This window comes from Pelobates fuscus, chromosome 2, assembly GCF_036172605.1.
Source record: "Pelobates fuscus isolate aPelFus1 chromosome 2, aPelFus1.pri, whole genome shotgun sequence".
NCBI lineage: Eukaryota > Metazoa > Chordata > Amphibia > Anura > Pelobatidae > Pelobates > Pelobates fuscus.
Window position 1 is genome coordinate 268,479,499 of NC_086318.1, and position 27,599 is coordinate 268,507,097.

General features: G+C 41.0%; 1 protein-coding gene across 4 annotated transcripts in view; it reads right to left on the reverse strand.

The window, feature by feature from the left end:
• The window catches only part of TBCE (tubulin folding cofactor E), a 439,454-nt gene that overhangs the window by 215,685 nt on the left and 196,170 nt on the right, over positions 1 to 27,599 (reverse strand). For all 4 annotated transcript variants that reach the window (XM_063443380.1, XM_063443381.1, XM_063443379.1 and 1 more), the window contains 2 exons: positions 16,319 to 16,421; positions 7,073 to 7,149 (listed from right to left, as the gene is read on the reverse strand). In XM_063443380.1, coding sequence (XP_063299450.1) covers positions 7,073 to 7,149; positions 16,319 to 16,421 — 180 coding nt within the window. The remainder of the gene's footprint in view (positions 1 to 7,072; positions 7,150 to 16,318; positions 16,422 to 27,599) is intronic.

The following is a 27,599-nucleotide window of genomic DNA, read 5'->3' on the forward strand; positions in this document are numbered from 1 at the left end:
GGCGCTCAGATCCAGGCAGACTTGTGGGGGTCCCCTGTAATATTGTGTATGTTTTAGGGTGTTGTACCTCTAGTGCCTGGGAGATAATTGGTTTAAGCAAAGTACATTCCATTATATCCTAGACACAGAGACTCCTGTGCGTGTTTTATTCATATTTCTGCTGGAGACTCACTGCTGGGGGGGGGGGGGGTTGTGTTTAAAAATGGATAATAAAGCATTCCTAATAAAGCATTCCTGTTTTACCCTTCATCAAGTCTCGACTGATGTTTGAGTATGAGAACGACAAAGCGCTTGATTTTTCCCACTATCTGCTTGGATTTCGGGACTGTACAAATTAGCGTACCATACGAACGGGCTATATTCATATAAAAAACAATGTTGATCTTTTAACCAATATTCAAGTAGGGGAGCATTTGGGAAATAGTGATCACAATATGGTAACTTTTGAAATAAACTCAAAAAAGCAAAAGCAAGTGGGGTATACTAAAACATATAATTTTAAAAATGCCAATTTCAATAAGATTAGGGCAGCTCTACAACATATCGACTGGCATAAACTCCTTAGTGATAAAAACACTGAGGATAAATGGAAATTATTCAAACAAATTTTAGAAAGGTACATTTCTCAGTACGTACCATTGGGTAATAAATATAAAGGAAACAAAGTAAACCAGTATGGCTTAGTAGAGAAGTAAAACAAGAGATTAAAAATAGGAATGCACAAGCAACTTACACACTAAATGGTAGTGAATTAGGGATAACCACACACAAGAAGGATTTGGGAATTGTTATAGACAACAAATTAAGCAGCAATATGCAATGTCAATCTGCAGTTGCTAAAGCCAGTAAGGTTTTGTCATGTATAAATAGGGGCATAAATTCTCGGGATGAAAATATAATTTTGCCTCTTTATAAATCGCTGGTAAGACCACACCTTGAATATGCTGTGCAATTTTGGGCGCCTGTTCTAAAGAAAGATATCATGGCACTAGAAAAGGTCCAGAGACGAGCTACGAAATTGATAAAAGGAATGGAGCATTTTGGTTATGAAGAAAGGTTAAAAAAATTAAATCTGTTTAGTTTGAAAAAAACGGCGCCTGAGAGGGGATATGATAACTTTATACAAATATATTCGGGGCCAGTACAAACCTTTATCTGGAAATCTATTCATAAACAGGGCTATACATAGGACACGAGGTCACACATTTAGGCTGGAAGAAAGGAGATTTCATCTAAGGCAAAGAAAAGGTTTTTTTTACAGTAAGAGCAATAAGGATATGGAATTCTTTGCCTGAAGAGGTAGTTTTGTCAGAGTCACTACAGATGTTTAAACTGCAATTGGATAAATACTTACAAAAACATAACATACAGGGATATAATTTCTAATTAGTGGGGTAATATCTGTTTGATCCAAGGAGACATCTGACTGCTATTTTGGGGTCAAGAAGGAATTTTTTCCTAGTTTGTGGCAAAATTGAAAGCGCTTCAGACTAGGTTTTTTGCCTTCTTTTGGATCAACAGCAACAACATAAGTGAGGAAGGCTGAACTTGATGGACGCAAGTCTCTTCAGCTATGTAACTATGTAACCTTCTAAGAGTTCAGGAGAGTGTGAACAAACATACGATACTAAAAACAAGGGGTTCGTTACATGCTTATATTATAAAAATTACTTAATTGTGCTCATCTATATTTCCTCATTTCAAAATTCCCCCGTTGCAAACCCATGTCAAGTTTTTGTAAAAACTCATTGAACATGGGTCTTTGGTGCATTTAGTTTTTTTTAGTATGTCACATATTTAAATTACTTAAATTAATGCATTCCATTTTTGAAAGTGGACAACATGGGGACATGGGGATATATTTTGAGCTCTATAGATATTAAATTTTTTCACAATTTTTCCCCACCATTTGTGGTATTAATTTTTCAGTTTTTATATACATTGTATTTTTTCTGCTTAATTTTGAAATCTCATGTATCTCATTAAATTATCTTAACCATACTCAGCAACATCTCCTGAGTACAATAATACCCATATGTATATCTTTGCAAAGTTACAATTGTATTCCTAATCTATCATTCCAATCCCAAATCTAATCCTAAATTTAATCATAAACCTCACCCAATCCAACCCATACCCTAATCCTATAACTACCCTACTAATTAATCCTAATCCTTACCCTAGCAATAGTATTAGAAGGATTCGTTCTGCTGATGTCAACTCTGCTGATGTCAGCAGAGGAATTCTCTTGCAGAGTTCAGTAGAGGAATTCCCTTGCTGACCCTAATCCTAATTTTAACCCTAATCCGAAACATAATCCCAATACAACAATTAAAGGACCACTCTAGTGCCAGGAAAACATACTCGTTTTCCTGGCACTAGAGTGCCCTGAGAGTACCCCCACCCTCAGGGTCCCCCTCCCGCCCGGCTCTGGAAAGGGGAAAAGGGGTAAAACTTACCTTTTTCCAGCCCCCGGGGGCGGGGAGCTCTCCTCCTCCTCTCCGCCCCGTCGGCTGAATGCGCACGCGCGGCAAGAGCTGCGCGCATTCAGCCGGTCGCATAGGAAAGCATTTACAATGCTTCCCTATGGACGCTTGCGTGCTCTCACTGTGATTTTCACAGTGAGAATCACGCAAGCGCCTCTAGCAGCTGTCAATGAGACAGCCACTAGAGGAATAGGGGGAAGGCTTAACCAATTTATAAACATAGCAGTTTCTCTGAAACGGCTATGTTTATAAAAAAAATGGGTTAACCCTAGCTGGACCTGGCACCCAGACCACTTCATTAAGCTGAAGTGGTCTGGGTGCCTAGAGTGGTCCTTTAATGCTTAACTTAATTTTAAAAGAACTCTTCAGTGTCAGGAATACAAACATGTAGTCCTGACACTACAGTTGTAAAATACATGTTTAGGTGGTCGCTCCCCCTTACCCTCAGTTAAAAAGGCAGTTTACTTACCTTATTTCCAGCGCCTCGCCGGCCTCGTCAAATTTAACAATCTCAGCCAATCCAATACTTTACTTATAGGAAAGCATTGGGAAATGAATGTGTATGTGCAGCAATACTTCAGGCTGCGCCAATCAGCATTTCCTCACAGAGATGCATTGAGTCAATGCATCTCTATAAGGAATGTTTAGGGCCACCATGCAGAGCTTGGGGACACTGCTCCACATCTATTGATACCAGAGTTTCTTGGTGAGAGCAAAGATTTAAACCTGCTGACACCAAAATCTAGCTATAGGTATTTACATGCCAATTTAAGGAGCTGACTTCAAGCAGCTTATCAAAAAGTCTGGGGCCACTAAAAATAGCTCATGCCAATAGAGGGGAGACTCCAGGTATCTACTAATACCTGGAACTCCCTGGTGTGAGCAGGGATTTAATCCTGCTCACACTGCATTGTAACAATTGGGATTTAAATCCCCCTTTAAATGTCTGTTTGCAGCAGAGCATTGCTGATAGAGGTGAACTATAATGATACTTAAGTGAAGGACAGCCATGATGGAAAATTTCTGTCATAAGTCCTTACAGGGGATAAAGCATTCGGTGCTTTAACCCGCGTTTCCGTGCTTTTGCTGTGCCTTCTCTGGGGCTCAAGACAAAGGCACAGCAAAAGCGCAGAAATGCGCATCAAGCTAGCACACTCATTCTTTTTGCATTTTTTAGTTTGCCACATTATGTATTAAGTTAAACTTTGATCATAGGTGGTGAGAGTTGAACGGAAATATTTGGCATAGATGAAGTCAGTTGTTTAACCCCTTAAGGACACATGACATGTGTGACATGTCATGATTCCCTTTTATTCCAGAAGTTTGGTCCTTAAAGGGTTAATTCAATGATTTACCCATGTGTACATCAAAGTAGCTTTATTGCCGGTGAGTTTTGCCATTTATTAGAGCAATCCCTAGAGGCACTATTTTTCTATATATTGTAATATGTATAAGAGAATATTATTTGGTGCTATCTTTACTTAACTGCCTAATATCCTTTATCTTTGGTGTTTTTTGTTCCCCTTTATGTGTACTCAAGTAATTCATTAGGCTGGGATCAAGCAAGCAATTTCTAATTACGGTGTATTTCAGTCTGGATATTACCAGTGGGGCTATCCCATTTACTTGTAACAATTTAGTGCAATTTGCAATGTCTGGAGGACTTTTTGCAAGTGTTACATTATAGCCCCTTTGTCCACAGGGAAACCTATAGGTGGATACCGGTGAATTGCTCGGTTTCTAAAATATTGGCTAGTTTTTGTGCCTGTTAGTTATACCAATAGATAAAAATAAATTTATTAAATTAGCTGCAAGTTTCCTAAATAATGGAATGCAATTGATCTTTCCCATTAACTTATCAGAAGCTTATTTAAAGGACCACTATAGTGCCAGGAAAACATACTCGTTTTCCTGGCACTAGTGTGCCCTGAGGGTGCCCCCAACCTCAGGGACCCCCTCCCGCCGGGCTCTAGGGGATAGAAGGGGTTAAAACTTACCTCTTTCTCCAGCGCCGGGCGGGGAGCTCTCCTCCCTCTTCTTCCATCACCGGCTGAAGCTGCGCGCGCATTCAGCCAGTCCATAGGAAAGCATTCACAATGCTTTCCTATGGACGCTGGCGTCTTCTCACTGTGAAAATCACAGTGAGAAGCATGGAAGCCCTCTAGCAGCTGTCAATGAGACAGCCACTAGAGGCTGGATTAACCCTATTATAAACATAGCAGTTTCTCTGAAACTGCTATGTTTATAAAAAAAAAAAGGGTTAAACCTAGCTGGACCTGGCACCCAGACTACTTCAATAAGCTAAAGCGGTCTGGGTGCCTATAGTGGTCCTTTAAGCTTTTTTAATTTATGTTATTTTTTTTATGTCCCATTTACATCAATTATGTTTAATAAAGTTGTTTTTTACTTTTTTTTTTTCTTTTCAATTTTGTTTTACATTAATAGGAACTTGTCTGTGTCTAAAATGCCATAATAGACATTAGGTACAAAGTGTTTGCAATTTTGGGTTAACCCCATTAAAGGGACACTGTAGGCACCCAGATAACTTCAGCTAATTGAAGTGTGGTCTGGGTGCTGTGTCCCTTTTGCACCTAGTGCTGCACTGTAAAACATTGCAGCACTAAGTCTGCCTTCAGTGGCTGACAACCACTGGGGGTGCTTCCGTAATTGTAATGGACTTTTGGTCAGTTATCGGACGCTGGACGTCCTCACACTCTGCATGAGGAACTCCAGCGTCAGATTTTCCCCATAGGAAAGCATTGATTTAATGCTTTCCTATGGGGAGATCTAATGCGCGTGTGGGACGGAGGTGGGGGCAGAGCCTCGACCGAGTACCGAGGGACATCGGCGTTGGGATAAGGTAAGCAAAAATAGGGTTTTTAACACTTTAAATACTGGGGAGGAGGGAGGGGCGAGAGGGATGGGGTAGACAGAGGAATACAGCTTTGTATTCCTGGCACTACAGTATCCCTTTAACAAGTCATTTAGCATGACTAACTGTCCTCCAAGTGGTGACTTTCTATTTGTGCATAGAGTGCACCTTAAAACTACAGAGAATCATTAAATGTCGAGAAATTATGTCCTTGCTTATAGATGCAGAGATGTTAACAACTTACTTGCTCTCATAGAGAAGGTGACCAGCAACTGGCAATCCAGGTCAAAATCAAACCTTTTGACTACTTACATTGGGGAAAGCAAAAGGCAAAGTCTAACTACTTACATTGGGGGAAGGGCCAGAGCACTCGCGGCACCATAATCGCTACAGAGAGGTATAGTAATTATGGTGCTTACATTTTTAATTTAAAACTTGCAAATATAGCAGTTTTTTTTATAATTTCAACTCATGCTTACGGAATTAATTCAGAATGGGACACAAGTCAGTTGCTTCACAATTATATTAGTATACCACATTATGAGCTACCTAATTAATTTTTAAACTTCAGGTTTCATGTATCAGTGTTTGCAGATGACACAAAACTTTGTAAAGTAATAAAATGTGAGCAGGATATTGCCTTGCTGCAGAGGGATTTGGATAGATTGGGGGATTGGGCACTAAAATGGCAGATGAAATTTAACGTAGAAAAATGCAAAGTTATGCACTTCGGGGTTAAGAATGCACAAGCAATTTACACCCTAAATGGTAGTGAACTAGGGATAACCACACACGAGAAGGATTTGGGAATTGTTATAGACAACAAATTAGGTAGCAATATGCATTGTCAATCTGCCGTTGCTAAGGCCAGTAAGGTTTTGTCATGTATAAATAGGGGCATAAATTCTCGAGATGAAAATATAATTTTGCCTCTTATAAATCGCTGGTAAGACCACACCTTGAATATGCTGTGCAATTTTGGGCACCTGTTCTAAAGAAGGATATCATGGCAATAGAAAAAGTGCAGAGACGAGCTACAAAATTGATAAAAGGAATGGAGCATTTTAGTTATGAAGAAAGGTTAAAAAATTTAAATCTCTTCAGTTTGGAAAAACGGCGCCTTAGAGGGGATATGATAACATTATACAAATATATTCGGGGCCAGTACAAACCATTATCTGGAAATCTATTCATAAACAGGGCTGTACATAGGACACGAGGTCACACATTTAGGCTTGAAGAAAGGAGATTTCATCTAAGGCAAAGAAAAGGTTTTTTTACAGTAAGAGCAATAAGGATATGGAATTCATTGCCGGAAGAGGTGGTTTTGTCAGAGTCTATACAGATGTTTAAATTGCAATTGGATAAATACTTGCAAAAACATAACAAACAGGGATACAATTTCTAATTAGTGGGCTAATAGCTGCTTGATCCAAGGAGACATCTGACTGCTATTTTGGGGTCAAGAAGGAATTTTTTCCTAGTTTGTTGCAAAATTGGAAGCGCTTCAGACTGGGTTTTTTGCCTTCTTTTGGATCAACAGCAAAAGCATATGTGAGGAAGGCTGAACTTGATGGACGCAAGTCTCTTTTCAGCTATGTAACTATGTAACTATGTTACACGGTTATTTAAAGTATAACTTTGTGGCCAACATTTATTAGATTTATATATACTCAAATTCATACTATTACATTTCAAAGTAAAATGACTATACCTTTCCAAAGTTGCGATCGCATTTGAAGCCAAGTGCAGTTCCTCAAGTGATGGCCACATGTGAGAACAAGTTAAAACCTTTAAAAAGACACACAAGCTTTCAGACAGTCACACACAACAAAATATCCTAACAACCGTGTATGTGTGTGCATTAATTTCCCTCCACCTCTTTTGTTTTAGTAACCCCACAACAAGGTGTGTCTCTTTTGTGCTGGGAGAGGATTTACAAGCCAGTTCAGACAGACTGCATGCCTTTTCCTTTATCTTCTCCATTATGCCCACACTCTACTTTCATTCTGTACCTCCCATCTATCATGTACAGTTTATAAAATCTGTGCTCACCCCATAAACCAGTATTATTTTCATTGTGTAAAGCCTTGTGTTAATTGCTGGGCACTTGACTTAAAAAGTTGGTATCCAGCTGCAGGAATACCGCTTGCCCTTGCAAATCTCTACTTTCAAGGAAAGCCTTGAGTTGGAAACAAGCTCTGTGGAAGTCTGTTGTGGGACAGGACCTTAATAGGAACTAAGGAAGTGGAGCATAAACCAGTTGTCTGGTAGCCAAGGCATTATAATTCAAGAAAGAAGGGCCAAGAATATAGACACAGGAACTGTAGATTCAGGAAGCATGTACAGAAGCAGAGAAGGAGGGTAGAACATTGGACTTCTGAATAACCCAGCACTAACTGTCAGATGCTTACCTTTTATAAGCTTAGTTGCCTCAAGGGAGGGACAAAAGAAGTCAAGACAGGGCTCATGGGGAAGTTAAAGAAATGAAATAGTGGATGTAATCAATAACTCTCAGGCTACTACTCATGTTACAACAATGATGGTGCGTAAATAAGGCACAACATGGTAGTGTAAGGTCTGGGTCACTAGCTGTGGAATAGTCACTGTATTCCTGTTAAATACGGAGACACGCATTAGGTAAGCCCATTTATTTGGGTACTCAAACAATGGGTTCTCCCCGTAGAGAAAGATGCCACAACAAAAAGATTGTGTCTAATGAAATTGTCATAATATTCATGAATATCAAAGGAAATTATGTCCAACCTAAACAGAAGTGATTGGCTTGGAGAGCTTAGCCCAACTTTCTCAATATATCACTGTCATCCAGGTTGGAAGGGATTGAAGCTGGTAATGCAGAAATGTAAATCAGGACAGCCCCCAGTGATTATTAGCATCATAACTACATCAAACTGAAGAAGTTGCGCTGCTTAAAAATCCTCTTTAAATAGAAGCTTTTATTTATTTTTTTGTTCTACCTATGATATGTTCCAGAGCTGCTGAATGCTGCTGGAGAAAGTCTCACTCTGCATCTGATTTCCTCCACTATGAATTTATGCTGTGCTCCTACAGTCTGTCTCTTTCCTCTTCAAAAGAAAACTACTTCAATACACTCATAACCACACTCTCCCGCGAGCACAAACGACTGTTTCATGCTTTTAACTCTCTTCTGCACCCTGTTGTGCCTCCTCCTCCTAGCAACTTGACTGCCACAAACTTTGCAATTCACTTCACTGAGAAGATTTCTACAATCAGGGAAGAGATTTCTCATCTTTCTCCATCCAATACCAACTTTTCCTCTAACCACACTCCCTCAGCTGTCCTATGCTCATTTACACCCGCTACAGCAGAAGAGGTTTCTGCTCTGCTCGGTTCCTCCCGCCCCACCACCATTTCCCTCGCATCTCATCCGCACTTTGTCTCCTTCTCTTGCTCTGCCTCTCACTAAAATTTTCAATCTCTCCCTCTCTGGCACATTTCCTTTACTCTTCAAACATTCAACCATAACCTCAATTCTGAAAAAGCCCAACCTTGACCCTAATTCCCTGTCCAACTACCGCCCTCTTTTGCTACTGACATTTGTCTCTAAGATCCTTGAGAGAGTTGTGTATGCTAGATTGACAGACTTCCTCGAATCTAACTCTCTGCTTGACCCGCTTTAATCTGGTTTCCACGTTTGTCACTCTGTTGAACCAGCTGTGACCAAATATATAATCATTATTTGCTATTTTTATAGCGCTTTTCTCCCTACTCAAAGCACTTTACAAATATACAAACATAAAGACACAAAAGTTAAGAGTTTCTGGGTGCGTGGCTTACGACAGAGTCGTATGGATGTGTCCTGCTGAGCTCCCGGCTTACAACGGCAGAATCACGGTAATAGCAGGGCTGAACAAGCACCATGGGTAACCTCAAGAAGGGCCATCCAAGCCACAATGCCTCAGGGAAAAACCCCAATGCCAAAGGGGGCTCCCTTACAAAATATTTCCGAGATTCCTCACTGCTGCGCCGATGATTCAAAGATGGCGCCGGAACCCGGGGGGATTCACCACTCCCCAGTCCTGCGGATTCAGACAGTTACAGCACACAGCAGGAGCCAGACATCCGGGAGCTCGTAAAAGATTTACCTTCAAAAGGGGACATGGCAAATTTGCTTGCCAAATCCTCCTTTTAACAACAAATGGAGGATCTAGGATCCGACCTATGCCAAGTTGGAAAGAGAGTGGGCTCCCTGGAGAATGACAGGGATGTTCTATTCACACAGGTACAGCAATTACAAAACAACACTACAAAACAATTCCCTGGCACAAATCAGGCAGGGGATTGGTACACCCACAACACACCACTCACCTAACTATCATTCCTACCCTGAGGGGCTGAGCGAGCATGAGAAATCTGAAACCGATCTCGGCTCACTCATCTCCTCTATATCCACTAACCCAGAACCCTCTATTTCAACCAGGACTCCCTCCAACCGCATACAAGATGTTCTATTCCTCACAGTACTTGACTCTGGGAGCTATGCAACACACATCAGGGATTACCCCGCTTACTACATTACTTTCAGATGGGAACCCCACGGCGCTGCAACAGTTTAGATACAATCAACTGGCACATTTCCTCACGTCCATGCCCGACTTAACCACCACCAAGCGGGACACCACCCAGTTCGAAACATATTGCACAACACACAAGACCGCCTGTAAATATCTCTTTATTTTCCATGCACTGATTTGTCAGGACCTCTACCATACACTTCCATCATATACCCTAGCAAAATATCCTGAGAGGACTGGATGAAAATATTTCTCTGAATACACAACTCCTCTACCAACTCACACGCTTAGGAAGGGAATTACAAGTGACTCACGAGATGGCACTACGCGCCAGCTCGATTACACACCCAACAACATCAGACAAATGTTGGCAGTGTAATCAGGATAATAGCACCATAACTCACATCTGGTGGACATGCCCTAAAATTGTTAGATATTGGAAACACATCATTAAACTTATCCACACCATTGCCAGGGTCCGTATCCCACTTGACCTAAGGCCTATGCTATTTTATCTATTCCTTAATTGCGATGATCCATCCTAAGTTCTCTCCAGACGGAATAGCCGCATAGCCCCCTACCCCTCTGCCCTCACCGCTCTCTCCGTTCCTGATCTTGTTTACCAAAATCTGGGGTTAGGGATGCAGAGTTTAGGGCACAGTTGAATCTACTATGTTGGACTCAACCAAGTCTGCCAATATACCTTTCCCTGACTAGAAATAGGTTGAGAAACCGAGGATCTGGCCTCATGCTCAAAAAATATACTAAAACAGTATCCTGTCTATGTGTATCATAATTTTGTTAGCTTCTTGTTTTCTTTTCTTTTACCCTCTCAAACCCAGTACATGTTATCATTGTATACTTGGTGGATCTCTAGCAGTGTCAAGTGCAATGTAATGTTTTTGTTTTTTTTTGTTTGTTTTATTTCTCTAATGTATGACACCTGTTGTACGGACACAGTATATATGTTTTAACTGCTTTGTATTTTTTATTCAACAAACAACTAGCGGATAACAAGTAGTATATACATATTCTTGCAATATATTATCAGTGTTATTTGTACTCTAGAGTTGTATAAATATTGCTATATGTGATTGTAACTATGCACATAAAAAAAAAAGTTAGGAGTTTCTGAAAGTCAAATGAGCATACTGAATGCCTGATGGAAGAGGTGGGTCTTTAGCTTTTTTTTTTTCTTAAGTGTGTAAGAACGGTCCCTTTCTGATTCCGCACGGTAAAGAGTTCCAGAAGGTAGGGGCAGTGTGGTAGTCTGGCTGCTACATTTTGTACCATCCGAAGGTGATGGAGTTCTTTTTTCTGGGAGGCCCAAGTAAAGTACATCTAGCCGAGAGGATGTACATGCATAGATTAATGTTAGCATATCATCCTGGCTATGTTTTTCAGATGAAAGTAGGCAGATTTTATTACGTAGGAAATCTGCTGTTTAAATGATAGTCCAGAGTCAATCAGCACTCCAAGGTTTCATACCTTTGATGAACTAATGATTTCAGAGCCTCCAAGCTCCAGGCCAGTTGGGTGATCATGGATATTTTTGTTGCCCGGGGTCCTCTCACCAAAATGTTTTGTCCGTGTTCACTTTAAGCCAACTAGCTATCATCCATTCTATGAGGTCTACTAAGCAACCATTGAGGCGGCATGTTGGGTCTGTGGTATCTGGAGCAAAGGAGAAATAGAGTTGTGTGTCATCAGCGTAACAATGATACCTTAAGGCCATGTCGCCTAATGATGTCCCCCAGTGATAGCAAGTAAATTGCGAATAGCAGGGGAGACTAGATGGATCCTTGTGGAAATTCGCAGGCCAGTTCTGTTGGAGCTGGTAAGCTTGATCCTGATGTTACTCTCTGTGATCTACCAGTGAGGAAAGATTTAAACCAGTTAAGGACGGAGTCTCCTAGACCACAGATGTGCTGCAAGCGCTTTATTAAAATCCTATGGTCCATGGTGTCAAATGCAGCTGAGAGATCCAAGAGGATCAGGATGGAGTAATCAACTTTGTCTCTCACCATAAGGAGAACATTTAGCACTCAAGCTAGCGCTGTTTCAGTGCTGTGGCGACATCTGAAGCCTGACTGGAAAGGATTAAATATGTTCAAGCTTAATAGATGGGCCTCAAGTTGAGTTTCGACTACTTTTTCAATTATTTTCCCCAGAAATGGAAGGTTAGATACTGGTCTGTAATTAGCCATACAGTCTGGGTATAATAAAGGTTTCTTTAGGAGTGGTTTTACCACAGCTTCTTTTAGAGAATCTGGAAAGTCTCCAGTTTTTAGTGAACACTGCACTATTTTTGTGAGGGCAGGGGCAAGTGTTTCAATGCATCCAGATATGAGCCAAGTTGGAGCAGGGTCTAAGTCACACGTAGTAGGGTGTAACTTTTGCATGGTTCTTTTAGCTCCCTTTATATCCGCATTTGTAAAAGAGAACCATAAACTGGGGCAATCTGGCTTTATATTGTAGTGGTTCTGGTGTGTAACTGTTTGGCCTGTTGTGATAGAGGCTTGGATTGAGGAAATCTTGTCTCTAAAGAAGATCGCAAATGCGAAAAGTTGGTGGGGATATGCATGCATGCTGGTTTGCAGAGCCTTTCTACTGTGCAAAACAGTTGCCTGGGTCTCTTGTGGGAGAGTGCAAAAATATACATATTTTTTTTTCTTCGTTATCTTGATTTGATATTCATTTAGATGTTTGATAAGAGTGGCTTTATCCTCTGGATCATGTGTCCTGCGCCACTTTCTCTCGAGTTCACGGCCTCTCTTCATTTCTCTGATGGTGCTATCAAATCACTGTACATTGTTGTGGGTTTTGACAGTGCGTATGCGTATTGGTGCAATGCTTACTAGGGCGTCTCATGGTTTTGTTGTAGAGTTGGACTAAGGAGCTGGGGTCTTCATAGGTGACTATTAATTTACTTGGATCCATATTACATCCAATGGCGTCACCCCTTTTAACGAGCGGTGTTTGACAAGGTTCTGAGGCTGGGGTCTTGCTGATTGTGATACAATGGAGAAGTGAATGGAGTGGTGGTCTGACCAAACAACTGGACTTACAGTTACTGGTGACACTTCTAGTCCAGACTGGAACACTAGATCCAGTGTATGACCTTTTTCTGTAAGTAGAAGTGGCGACGATTTGTGTGAAGCTGAGTGCACTCATCAAGCTGAGGAGATCCTGCCCAAGCAGGGAAAGGGTGTCATCAATCCAAGTGTTGAAATCTCCCATTATAAGCCATCTGGGGTGTTTAAGGATTAAGCCAGCCAAAAGGTCTGAGAGTTCCTGAAGAAATCTCTTTCCTTCTCCTGGGGGCCTGTATATTAACAGTATCCGGAATCCTCTATCTATTGAGAGGCTGGCAACTACGCATTCAAAAGATTGGGGTTTGTGGACTCATATTGGTCTGTGATTTAGTGAGGATTTGACAAAGATCATAACTCCACCTCCCTTGCGATCTTGTCTCTGGCGGTGGAACACTGTGTAATTGCCTGGAGTAGCTGCCTCTAGAATAGGCCCCGCATTTTCATCTAGCCATGATTCTGTAATGCACGCTAATTTGCATGTTTCAAAAAGGTCAGCAAAAATAGACGTTTTGTTCCTTATTGATATGGCATTGCACAGGATTGATTTGATAGGACAGTCTTGGGATTCTGAGTTTTTCTGGGCTTTGGAAACAGTGTGTGTCTTCTAATGGGGATCACACAAAGAGGTTTCCTTGATTTAAAAGTGCTGTTTTTGTGGCTTCTAGATTGAACCACTTCAATTGGACTTGCAGGTAGACAGGGTAGTGGAGCATCTGTGAGAGTGTTAGGAGTACTTTAAGTTTTGATTTTCCTCCACGACAGTCCCTATCAGAGGATAGGTGATCATTCCCTCTGCAGTGAAGTAGTTAAAATAGTTTCTAGTTTTTGTAGGGATGTTAGCAGTGGGGGCTGGTTACATTGCCCTGCTTCTATAGGATTCAGGCCAGAGTGAGGTGTGAGATTTTGCACTTCAAGCTGCATCGTAGATAACAGATATGAAAGCATGCATGCAGGTCAGATTACAGGAGTTCAAAACCAATGTGTTTTAGTGAAATAGGTTTCATCAATTAGTTTTTTTGGTGTTTAGAAATGAAATCTGAGCATTGCTGAATGGATGATCAAATCCAAAACCCAATTTACATGTGGAGGCGAGTCGTTTTTTTAAGTTTAAATGTACCTTGTTTGTAGTGTTCAGTGGAAGGTATCCTTCCTGGTAGTAAGATGGTCCAGGGGAGGTATATTTCAATCCGTTTTGTATCTCAGTTTAGTAATGCCATAAGTTCCATTTTGGTAAATCCAATTGTGTGATATGTGGAGTCGATTTTTGTAGATACGAATCTCCATTTTGCCATCTATCCTAGCTGTTCATATAAGGGTTAATTTGAGCCAAGAATAAATTTGGCATTTTATCTCTGATTCTCGGAAATAAGATTTATCTAAAATCCTAGTTACGGGAAAAGTACTGATTTCAAAATGTTCTTGTTAATTGTCCAAGATATCGGTATTTGTAAATATCTGCTTTTAATCAAATATGTAATGCGTTATATAACGAATGATTATAACTAGAAACAGCTGTTTATAACTTGTGAAAAACAAGTTATTTAATTAATGCTCATGGCCCCCACCAACATGAAAATGGGGTATAAATACAACTGACGTATAATACAATTTGAATTGGTTATTGAACACTTCTCTGCTATTCATTTCCAATTTCCAGAGCTCTGAATGAGTTGGCAAATATCCATCATCCACAAAGGGCCCGGGCTGATTTTATCCCCAACAATTTTGGTCCTTGGAATATTCGTGATGAATTATGAGTGTAAGGAAGTTAATTCTATGTGGATGACACACAAATGTATCTGTCCTCCCCTGATTTTTCACCACCCCCTCTTGACTTGTGTCTCTGATTGCCTCTCTGCTTTTTCCAACTAGATTGCTGCTCATTTCCTTAACCTGAACTTCTGGTCTTCCCTCCCTCAAGTGTTGTGGCTCCCTTGTCTGTGTCCCTCCAAGTCAATGGCGCTACCATCCACTCTACCTCTAAGGCTCGCTGCCTAGGTGTTCTCTTTGACTCAGACCTCTCCTTCACCCCTCATGTCCAATCCTGACGCTTCCATCTCAAAAACATTGTGCGCATCCGACCTTATTTAACACCTGATACGGCAAAGGTGCTTGTCCGCGTTGCTGTCCTCTCTCCTTGATTACTGTAATCCGCTTCTCAGTGGTCTTAGGTGTTCCCAACTTGCCACGTTACAGTCTATAATGAATGCGGCAGCGAAGTTCATCTTCCTGAACTTCTGCATTTCACACGCCTCCCCCCTTTGACAGTCCCTCCACTGGCTTCCCGTTAGACATAGGGCTCAATTTAAGATCCTGACACTTGCTTACAAATCTCTACACAATGCTGCTCCCACCTACTTATGCTCACTAATACACAAATATGTCCAATCTAGGTACCTACCCTCGGCCGGAGACCTACGTCTAACCTCTGTTCGTACTCCTACCTCTGATGCTCACTTTCAAGACTTCTCTACGGCTGCACCATTCCTATGGAACGCCCTTCCCCTCTCTGTTAGACTTTTACCCAATCTCCACTACTTCAAAAAATCTTTGAAAACTTACTTCTGTCATTAAAACAAAACACTGAGCCCTCAATGAAAAGTATCCTAGCAACCTACTTTTCTACCCTACCCTTACCTTTTGTGTCACATTACCCCACTCCCTCTAGCATGTAAACTCATTGAGCAGGGCCCTCAATCTCATCCTGTGTGTCCAACTTGTCTGGTTACAAATACTTGTCTGTTAGTCCACCCATTGTATAGCGCTACAGAACTTGTTTGCGCTTTATAAATAATAATAATAATAATATTAAAAATGAGCAAGTCTACTGATTTTTTGATTTTTTTATAGCAAACACTTATTTTACCCATGCCATATATTTTACTTCAAAGTTAGTTAAATCGTATAATAAGATAATTTACAGGTGGGGAAAATGAAGACTGCATTGTTGATTGCATTTTAAGCAACATTATCATGTAATACAATCAATATCTCGAGGCACTCAAATATGGGACATACTAAACAATGTTCCCTCAAATATAAAATAAAGTTTTGCTGTAGTATATCATATCATTATAGCTTAACGCTAGCAATTATCACTTCACTAATCTATCAAATACTCCTTGTACAACTGTTTTCTGGCCCTGGTACGTTAACATTTTTATCTACTTACAATTTGATTTGTATATTTTAATTTCTTTTCTATAATTATCTTCATTACAATTTATACATGTGCATAAAAATGTACTAAGGGTTACAATGGGCATTTTTATACTAAAAGTGACCACCAATAAGCATGCCAAAAATTACCTCACTCCATGTTATTCCCATTCGATTAAGAGATAGTACCCTCAGTTTAAGAAATGCACTTGAAAAGGAGGATGGATTTGATGAAAGGCAAACTCTGTTTTCACTGTATTAAGAAGACAGAAATCATTATTACAAAAAGAGAAGACTACTTATATTTACACGTCATACTACAATATGATATATTTACAAAAATGTAAAACATAGCTATATTAAAGGGAAATTGTATGCAAATATATGCCCCTTTTTAAATGCATTTTACAGAAATGAAATTAACATTAAATAAAAATACTCACCCAAAGCCTATGTATCTGCACAGCTGAATGAGGCTGTCTGCAATTACATGCATTTACCTCCTTGACTAATCAAAGATAATTTTTAATTTAGCCATTTTGCCAACTGTGCATTTGTTTTGTCAAAGAGATGCATTATACTTCTTCACAAATGTATGTAACAAACACAACTAAGTTAGTTATACTACCAGGGCCGGACTGGGGAAAATATTTGACCTACGCATTTTTTAATCACAGCAGCCCATTGAGAAGGGGCGGAGTCAGAGGTGTGATTTGTCATCAACAATAAAAAGCACATCCCTTCTCAAAGTGAGCAGGTTTATTGCTCTTCCATGGCAGACCATGCACAAAGCCTTGCTGAAGAGCTCTAGCAGGAGAAAAAGGCCCTGTATTTGTCCTGCACAGCACAAGCTAATGTTTTAACATGCTTGTTTACTTGTAACTTGTCTCTGGTGTTTCCATAACTGGGATACCATAGGGGGCCTAGTGTGTGCATAGGGGATTTAGTGTGTATGTCAGGAATGTAGTGTGGATGTAGGTGGTCCAGTGTGTGTATGGGATCTAGTGTGTGTTTGGAGGACCCAGAGTGTGTATAGGAGATGTAGTGTGTGTGAAGAGGATTCAGAGTGGCATATCTAGTGTGTGTATGTCTGTAGATGATCCAGAGTTTTGTACGTGATCTAGTGTGTGTGTCTTTGGAATGTAATTTGTGTGTGTGTGTGTGTGTGTGAGAGGTGCATTGTTTGTGTGAAATGGGTGTTGGGTGCGAGGGGTGCAGTGTGTGTTGGAAGGGGTGCAGTGTGTGTGAGATGGGTTCTGTGTGTGTGAGGGATAATGTGTGTGTGTGTGAGAGGGGTGCTGAATGTAAACATGTTTGGAAATATTGTGTTAATGCAAGATTAATGCAAATATATATTATATATGTTTTGTTTGTTTGTATTTAAATTTTAAAAAATAAGCGTGGTTACCTTTGGCCTGGGGGAGGGGACATTGCTTGTAATCACTGGTGGTCCTAGTGGTGAATGAGTCTGCAGCTCAGCAAGAGTTCGCTCTCATGAGATCGGAGCTTGTCATGGTATCCGTGGCAATGCTCCGACCTTGAAATAGGAATGCAGCAGAGCTGCTGGCATGGTCTCCTCTCACTCCAGTTGTATAACACAATAAGGGAGAAGTAAAGTATAAACACAATGAGCATCAACTATTTGCACCAATATAAATCTTAATGAAAACAGAATAAACACAATGGTGAGAACACTCAAAGATAAAATTACACACTGTTAACGTAGTCAATCTAAAAAAGATAAAACAAAAGAGAGAACATAGGGTAATATAGTAATAACGAGTGGAACTGGACAAATGCTGGTCTCACTCACATGGTAAAGAGCCAATTAAAGAAGCTGGCTCAAACTAAATTACATCAGAATATAACGATCAGTACTTGGTCTTCACTGGGAACTCTCCAATTTCCTTGCTTCAAACCTCCCGACTTTATTCCAGGATACAGGATATAGGGGGTTAACCAATTTTTTTGATTTCCATAAAATCAAACAAATAACACACAAAATTGGTAAAAAGGAATCCCAAGAGGTAAAGCCAAGTTTCTCAAATTACTTTGTGTGTTTCAGCTGCTGCCTTCTTCAGAAGTAATAAATCCATTCGGGGCATTCAGTGTTATATACTTTTAAAATTTAGCGCCTTTCAAGCGCTACTTGCAGACTCATCCTTTCACATCACCTTGTGGGGATATTTATGGGATAATAATAGTAAACAGTTGAGAATTGCCCACTATTTCAATTCTCAGATCCCAAAGATCGTTATTGTGTAAGTGAAATGTATTCCATATAAAAAAAATAACAATTTGTTATAAAAATAGATACAATTTATTGTGACAATTTAAATAATAATAATATGTCACATGCGTGATAATAATCAATGAATATTTAGTATAATATAGTATGCAATACAATGGCAATACATTCCACTGGCTAACATAGCAATTGTCAAGACAATGATTTATGATGGGCTTCACAGAAAACTAAAGTGAACGTTTACACACACAGAAAAGCTTTCAGCATAAGACCATAAAACTAGAGTAGAATAGAATAACCCTTTCATTGCTGGCTAGACCTCCTAGGTAATTAAGACCTATTCTCATGTAATTTTAAATAAAATAACATTTGAACCAGCTCATTAGTAATTCTGGAAATCCTGGAACCATCCAATAAGAGTAATATACTATGTTCTATAAGCAGAATCTTAACTTGCCTAAACAGATATTGTATCTGATTTTAGAGCAAATCAATACACCTGGATAAATATCACGATATGCTAACATGTGATAAATCACATAAATACATAATTAATCTTTTCTATCTGCAGAATAGAATGTTTAATCATATACTTCTTAGTTAACTAAGATTTCTAAATATCGAAATCTGATCGTGATTTATCCAGTCATATATCATGCTATTAGAATTTTTTTAATTAATTTAGATTAATTAAATGAAGCCAGTATAATTACCAGTTGAGTAGATGTTCTCAGGTAGCTAAGTGTCAAGGAATGTTTCTCTCTCGCCTACTTTGTCTTGCTTTGCATCCTTCTGCCTCCTTTTGCTTTCTCTGCATACCTCTGCATTCCTCTCTCTTCCCTTTGTCTTAACTTTTAAAGGGAAAACTTCTCTGTTCGTCACTAGGTGATAGACCAATAGAAACACTGGGGGTGTGGTTACCTTCCAGATAACAATTTAAGTATTTGGTCGATAGAGGGCAGTCTCGTCCCACTAAACATACCTATCCAGGAAAGACTTTCCCTGGTGGATATTTTGACGTCATTTAGGTTATCTTTATGGTTATTCATAATTTAAGTTTTCTGTCAGTTCAAAAGAGTTTCTTTGGGCTTTCTTCAGACTATGTGTCTCCAATTCCTGCTGTAATTTCTAATATGACAGTTCATGAACTTAATATCACCTTTCAATACAATGGGACTCTATACAATATCGAAAGTAAAATTAAATTATTTAATCTTCTCTGTCACAAATGTCTGGGTTTAGAATTGATTATATTCCATTAGCATTTAGCTAACAGTCTGTCCATCTCCCGTTCTCATTTCTTATCAACAGGTTTGTATATACTAAACATTCCTTTAGCTCTGGCAAAGTGGTTAGTTTTACAGAAGGGATAGATATCTTGTGTCTTTTGTTAACTTTAAAATAACAAAATGGAGTCTGATCTGTTCAGAATGATTTAGGCAATATATACACTTTAATTTCTATCATAGCACAAAATGTCTGCCAATATAAATACCCTGACAACCTTCCGGTTCTGGTTCCTCCTATTAGTGTACCTCATCACTAATCAACGTCCCCTTCCTCTTCCAGTTCCTCCTATTATGAAAAGTCAGGACGTCTGCCTCTCTGGCGTCTTGACGTCATATGGGCAATTTGTATGTCCAGCCCTCAAATGCAGAAGTATTAGTAATAATCCCAGGCACATTACAAACAAAATGCTAAATAGATAAGGTCATACTTTACCTCGGGCCATATCATCTAGATTAATCAACATACAAAATTAAAATATATTGCATAATAAAACAAAAAACTATATACTTAATATGTGAAAAAAGAGAAGAGAGATTAAATATAACACACCTTAATAAAACCATAATAAAAATGGATATAAATAAATAGATCAATTTTTACAGAATATAGTTACTAAGTGTCCAGCATACCTAAAAGACACAATGAGCGTATTAAGAATTTTGCAGGATTTTAAATAGGAAGATGATTTTATGATGGCTACATGTTAGCAGCCTTTATACGTTAATTCAGCATGATAAAGGATGTGAAACCGATAGATTTTTTTCTAAATCGAATTGAAAATATGAATAGTCTCCAAGTAGATTTTTTTAATTGAGGGAATCTATCTTATCCTTAAAAATATATTTTTTTTGGTTTGATAGTAAAATGTTATCTTCATGTTAAAGGTACGACTATTGGGACCAGATTTGCCCCAAGTTATGCCAATCTTTTTATGTTCTTCTGGGAAGAGTTTTACCAGGGAGGACATAGGAGCAAATCTGGTTCTCTATAGACAATATATAAATTATATTTTTATAATTTGGAAAGGCAACAAAGAATCCCTTGAATAATTTATTAAATCCCTTAATCAGAATGAACTAAACATTAAACTTTCAGATGAAATTAGTTCTCAACAGATTCATTTTTTTAGATTTATTGATTTCTATCGAAGAAAATCTAATTAAAAGTAAAACTTTTTTTAAGAGGTTAATAATTTTATAGATCTTCATTAGATCTTTATAGACATTCTCAGCTCCTGTTATGTATTACTGCCAAAGAACACCCCAATATGTGTTCAGCAACATCTCCTGAGGACAGTGATACACCCAATGTATAGGTGTGTTGGGTTCTCTGGGGGCTAAAAGACCTTATTTGGAGGGTGCAAATTCCAGTTTTCCAACTTGGAATTTTCACAGCTGGCCATCATGCACCCATGTCCTATTTGGAACATTTTTGAAGACGGCCAATGTAATTTACCCCAATCAAACCATATATTTTTGAAAAGTAGACGCCCTAAGGTATATCCAATGGTGGTGTTATAACACTTTCCATGCACTAATTCTACCACCAGTTTTTGTCAAACTTTTGGGTAGTAATTTTTTTGTGTTATTTTTCTCTCTAATTGTACTTTAGACATGGATTTCCCAAAGAAAAAAAAAAAAAAAAAGATCGCCGGCGGGGGAACGCGACGATCGGTAAGTACATGTGAGAGGGAATAGGAGGGAGAGTAGGGGTTAATGTTTTTAATTTAATTATTATTTTTTAATATTACTGAGTGCCTCGACCCCTAAGCTCTGCACAGGAAGATGCTATTTCCCATTCTGTGCAAGAATTACCGCAGGCAGGAGTAATTGTCCAGACCACCTCCCCTTGTAATACACCATTGTACCCTGTTAAGAAAACGCTATAGAAAGGGAAACCTGTGGTCTACCGTATGATACATGATTTAAGGGCAATTAATGTTGTAACTAAACTCATTGCCCATATTGTTCCCAACCCTCACACCTTGTTGTCACAGATACCACCTGTGATACCAACAGTGTTTACTGTTATTGACTTGGAAAATGCATTCTTCTCTGTCCCCTTGCATCTCGCTATGGCCCAAATTCTTAAAGTTTGGCCAAGGGCAAATGACGTAATATTATTGCAATATATCTATAACTTACTTTTGTGCTGCAAAAATGTCGAGTCTTGTACTGTACACAACGTTTTCTTGCTGAATTTTCTGGCACAAGTAGGATGCAAAGCTACCAAAGCAACACTGCAGGCATGTGTTGCAACTTATTTTCTGAGGACACGGTATTTCCCATGCCACAAAGCATTTTTTACAGCCCCCTGCACAGCCCCAATATCACAGCCCCCTGCAGCCTAGCCCAGCTACGTACATTCCTGGGCCTGATTCCTTATTGTCATCCTTGGCTTCGCAATGCAGCAATCTGCATGCAGCCCATGTATGATTGTCTCGCCCACATACCCTTTAATTTAACCCTTGCAGCAGAAAATGTTTTTACACTCTTAAGTTGCTTGTGACCTCAGCACCGGCACTGGGTCTTCCAGACTATAGAAAGCCTTTTACACTGTTCTGTACTGAACAAATTGGTTATGCTACAGCTGTCCTTACGCAGAACCATGGTGGTAAACAAAGACCAATAGTATACTACTCCACCAGATTGGACCCTGTTGCCAGGGGTGCCCCCTCATGTGTTAGGGCAGTGGCAACTGTTACTGCCCTCCACGACACAGCCACTGATATTGTCTTAGATAACCCAGTGACCATATATACACCTCATGACAACAGCATACTGTCACAAGTTCACCCAAAAGACTTATGCCACCTAATGTTACACTGAAAAGGTGTATGTTGTTAACTCCATCTACATTGCTTCCCCTGGATTTAAAAGAGGGGAGTGGAGATGGTACTTGTACTTCTGATCTTTTTGTAAATTCACTTTCACCAGATGAGTTAGCTGAAGCCCAGGTACCCCATGATTAATGCACTAATGGCACAAGAGACAGCAGGTTTTTCGCATGTAATTGATTCTCCATTATCTAATGCAGATTTTGAGCCTCCTCACTGCTCTGCACAGGAGGCTGAGCTGAAGGCACTCACTGAAGCGTGCAACCAGGCCTCTGGTAAGACAGCCAATATTTACACAGACTCTCGCAATGCCTTTGGTACAGCCCATGATTTTGGCCCAATATGTCAGGCCCGTGATTTTCTCACCTCCAATCAAGAACTCTGAAGCCGTGAGTGCACTTATGGACGCTATCCTGCTACCCACTCAAGTAGGCATCATCAAGGTTGCAGCTCACATGAAAATCACAGATGAAATTACAAGAGGAAACCAGAAAGCAGACGAAGCTGCCAAGCAAGCAGCAATCCAAATACATCCCTCGACAGGTAATACCTTCCTGCAGGTTGTCCTTACAGATTACACCGTTGACTACAATATACTGCTGAGCTTAAAAAGACAGGCAGGCAAGGAAGAACATGACCTATGATGGAATCAAGAAGCCAAACCTGATGATGACAGAATTTGGAGGAAAGGTAAAAGACTGTCTGCTACGAGTGTTGTACCCCATGATGGCCCATGGATCTACACATCTATGCAAGGTGCACATGAACAGCATAGTAAACACCCATTGGGTAGCACCCAGATTTACTGTTGTAGCAGCTAAACACACCCAAGTTTGCATGATTTGTGCTAGAAACAATCCAGGACAGGCTGTCAAAACGCCAAGCAAGCACACTCCAAGGCCCCTTTACCTGTTTCAAAGACTGCAGATAAACTATATTCAACTGCCCAAGGTAGGAGTGTATGAATATGTGTTGGTGTGCATTGATCTCTTCAGATTGGCCTGAGGCCTACCCAGTGTCGAAAGCCACAACGAAGATCACAGCAAGTAAACTTCTGAAAGAACTAGTATGTAGATTGGGGTACCTGAAGTGACTGATTATGCAACAAATTATGAAAGCTTTAGGGATCAACCAGACCTTCCACACCCCCAATCACCCCCAGAGTAGTGGGAAAGTAGAAAGGGCAAATGGCACCTTAAAGAACAAGATTGCAAAAGCCATGCAAGACACCGGGAAGCCCTGGACTGAATGCCTTCCCCTAGCACTCTTTGCTATGAGATTCACCCCTAATTCCAGACATGACTTATCCCCCTTTGAGATCCTGTTTGGATGTTCCCCAAAGACAGGCCTCTACTTTCCCCAGAACCTCCACATGCAGCATGGTAGTATGACTGCCTATGTACAGGCCCTACACTAATGATTAGACTGATTCTGCAACTCACAAACTGCAACCTGGGGATTGGGTGGTGATAAAGAGGCATGTGAGGAAAGAACGTTAACCATGCTTTTACGGTCCATTCCAAGTGCTCCTGACTACGGCTACCTCAGTGAAACTAGAAGAAAAAGCCACGTGGATACATGCCAGTCATTCCTACTGATCCACATACATGGAGCTTTTCTTATCCTTTACCATTGTATGCTCTGTTCAGATATGCTACTCTGACTTGAGACCAGAAGATAATAATGCATGGCAGTGAAATATATGGATGCAGATAGCAAAGGCTTTTAATTTAACCTCCTTTTGCCTCAACCCTCTCCTCAGTACTGAAAACGCCATACAATCTTAGTTTCAAAGTTGTTTATTGAGCAGAAGAAATAAAAATATGTAACATGCAGAAACGTGCAATATTTGGATTGTACATGCAGGTCCCACTAGTGAGAGAATTACGGTCATCGCATACAAAGTACTCCTCTGTACAGTTTTCCAGAAAGCAGAGGAAACATCAATAGTATATGCATTATAATAAAGTTTTAGCCATGTGAACAGTGTAGGCATCATACAACTGTGGGTATATGAAATAGCGGTCAGTCACACTTTCTGCAAACAGAAAGATACCTGCCCGCCTCTCTGGGTAGGGGGCAAGCGAGCGTGGGAACGCTGAAAGATAAAGGACAGAGGGTGAGGTTGAAGAGAGGTAGCGTAGAGAGAGAGAGAGAAGGGAGAGAGGGGGACAGGGACAAGCCCACCCGCCTAGAGTTTGCGAGTTCCTCCATCGTTGGGGGGTGTTCCAAATAGTGTAAATCCACAATGTTTTGCTGCAACTTCACAATTCAATCCCGATGGTGACAGCATGTTGGAATAATAGAAAATAAGGGTGTATGAGTGAACATGTGCCGAAGTGTGAGGCGAGGCGTTCATACCTGGTGTGTCTGAAGAATGCCTGGTGCTGTGCAGGTGTGTGATCCTTCAGTTTTACTCCAGTGGAGTAATCTATTCTTAATCGGAGTCTGTGTGGTCTCTCAATAGTTAGCCTCTGTGGTTAAAATTGTTGTGAGGATTTAACAGTTTTATTATTATATGGATCATGTAGAGGCTCATAGGTGTGCGGAGTAGCCGTCGGTCTCCAATACTGTGAGAGGCTCCTCTACATGCCGATTGGTCTGGGTAGTGTGAATGGGTGTGCAGGGTTCGGGGCAGAGGATGTAGCTGAAGCAAGGAGGCGTTGACAGGGAGGAGAGGGTGGTGGGGGGGAGACAGGAGAAGAAAGGCCCATAGCCAGGCCACCCGCCGGGGGTTTATGCGATTCCCCTTTCCTGGGGGCATTTCGACTGGGATTGTGTATCAGGGGGATCTCGCCGACTGGGTAGAAATTTTCGGGTCATCCTTTATGTCTGCATGTCTCCCCCTGCCCTCATGTCCCGCCCTGCCACATAGGCCAGCCACGGCCGCCATCTCTCCACATGCCTCTCCTCTGTACCCAGGAGCGATGCCTGTACCGACTCTGCCGTGTATATCTCATCAACTCTTTCCAGCCACTGCTCCGTTGTGGGGGTTGTGGCTAGTTTCCAGTGTAGCGGAATCAGAGCCTTGGCGGCATTTAGGAGGTGTGGGAGGATAGACTTCCTGTAAGCCCCAATAGTGGTTGGTGTGGAGTGCAGGAGGGCCAATTCCATGTCGAAGCATCCCATGTTGCCGAGGATCGCCTTTGTTTTTTGTTGTATCATTTCCCAGAACGGCGTTATGCGTGGGCATTCCCACCAGATGTGTTATCGTTCCCAGAACGTAACGCATCTCCAGCATGCATTTAGCACATCTGGGAAGATTCTGTGTAGGCAATCTGGTGTTTTGTACCAAAATCCAGCAGTTTGTAGTTAGTCTCCTGGTATTTGGAGCTCGAGGAGCATTTATGATACAGAATCAGTATTTTTTCCCATTGGGCGTCGGTAAACGATTTGGAGAGTATCCGTTCCCAGCGGCGTCGGTAGGTATTCCTGGTTTCGGAGTGTCCCACCAGAAGGTGTTGGTATAGGAGGGCTATAGCTTTGTCAAGGGTGGTTTTGTTGTCGCAGAGGCCTTCGAACCATTTTAGTTCTTGGTGTATAGCATCCCTATTCGTGAGTGTCTGGTAGAAGAAGTGTTTAAGTTGTGTGTATCAGAATGATTGTAGACTCGACGGTGGGCGGCCTTCCGTCAGCTATCGTAATGGTTTCATTTCTGCGTTGAGTAGTACCCTGTTTAGAGGGAGAGAGTCATCCTGCCAAGAAAGTTCCAGGTTTTTTTGGAAGCCAAGCGTATCAGTGTGCCCGGATGACACTTTTATGCCGTATTCAAATCAAAGTATGAGTTGAGTGCGTCGGACACCTGCTCCCATACTTCCCATCTAGCAAAAGGGAGTCGTGCAGGCACCACGTGTTTGTGGCGGGGCACATTTGCGGGAGTCCATTACTAGCGTAACCATTTACTCGAACCTTAGCATTGGGGCAGCTATAAAGTGCTTCGATCAATCTCAGCATATTCCCACTGAGGCCAATCTCCCGCAACGTGGCAATAAGGAAAAGCCAATTCAACCGATCAAATGCCTTCTCGGCATCGGTGGATAAGAGAAAGATCCCTTGACCGCCTCGTCAGGTGTTGGATCGATAGGGCTCTCAGGGTGCTATCCCTGACTTTTCTCCCGGGTATGAAACCAGTTTGGTCCGGGTGAATAAGTTTAGGCAATAGGGAACCCAGCCTGTTGGATAATATCTTCATAAGGAGCTTCACGTCTACATTAAGTAGGAAAATTGGTCTGAAGCTGCAACAGATTTCAGGATCCTTTCCCGGTTTTGGAAGGACGGTGATAGTGGCCGCAAGCGACTCTTGGTGGATTCGGGCTTCCGCTGTGAGTGCATTGGAGGCTTGGGTGAGTTTTGGGAGTAGGGTGGGTCGGAATTTTTTGTAATAATCCAGGGTGAAGCCGTCCAGTCCTGGTGCGCGTCCTTTTTGCCGCTTTGATCACTCCGGCTACCTCAGTTTCTGTGATTGGGCCCTCCAGGAATTCCATTTCGTCCGGATGCAGCTTTTTTGTGACAAATTCTTCCAGGTATTCATGTATCCGGCGTAGTTTGTCTGCCACGTCCGCGGGTTGGGTGTGTTATGTTTTACAAGGATGAGTAGAAGTTTCGGAATTTGAGGCAATTTTGTCTGGGAATTGGGTGACCGTGCCGTTGGTGGTCCGGAGTTTATGGACCTGGGCAAATGCCTTTGAGTATCTTCGCCATGAGTATCCCTGCTTTGTTGGCACGTTGGTAAAAGAAGGCTTTCGATCATTGTAGAATTTGGCAATGTTGTCGGGTTATGTGGTCGCGCAGAAGTCTGCGCGCTTCCATCAAGGAACCGTATGTCGAAACGAGTTGGGAGCATTTGTGTTGTGTTTCAAGGGTCGTTAGTGTGGCGAAAGTGACCTCGCCACTGGTTTTTGGAGGGGCCTGTTTGCCAGCCTCCTACCCTGCGACTATGGCCCTGGGTTGTATTGCCCTTTAAGGTACTGATTTGGGCATATTGTATTTTATTATGCTAAGTATGGCCCTTTAAGAACAATCTGTGGTGAACAATGCCCCTTTAAGAATATGGCCCC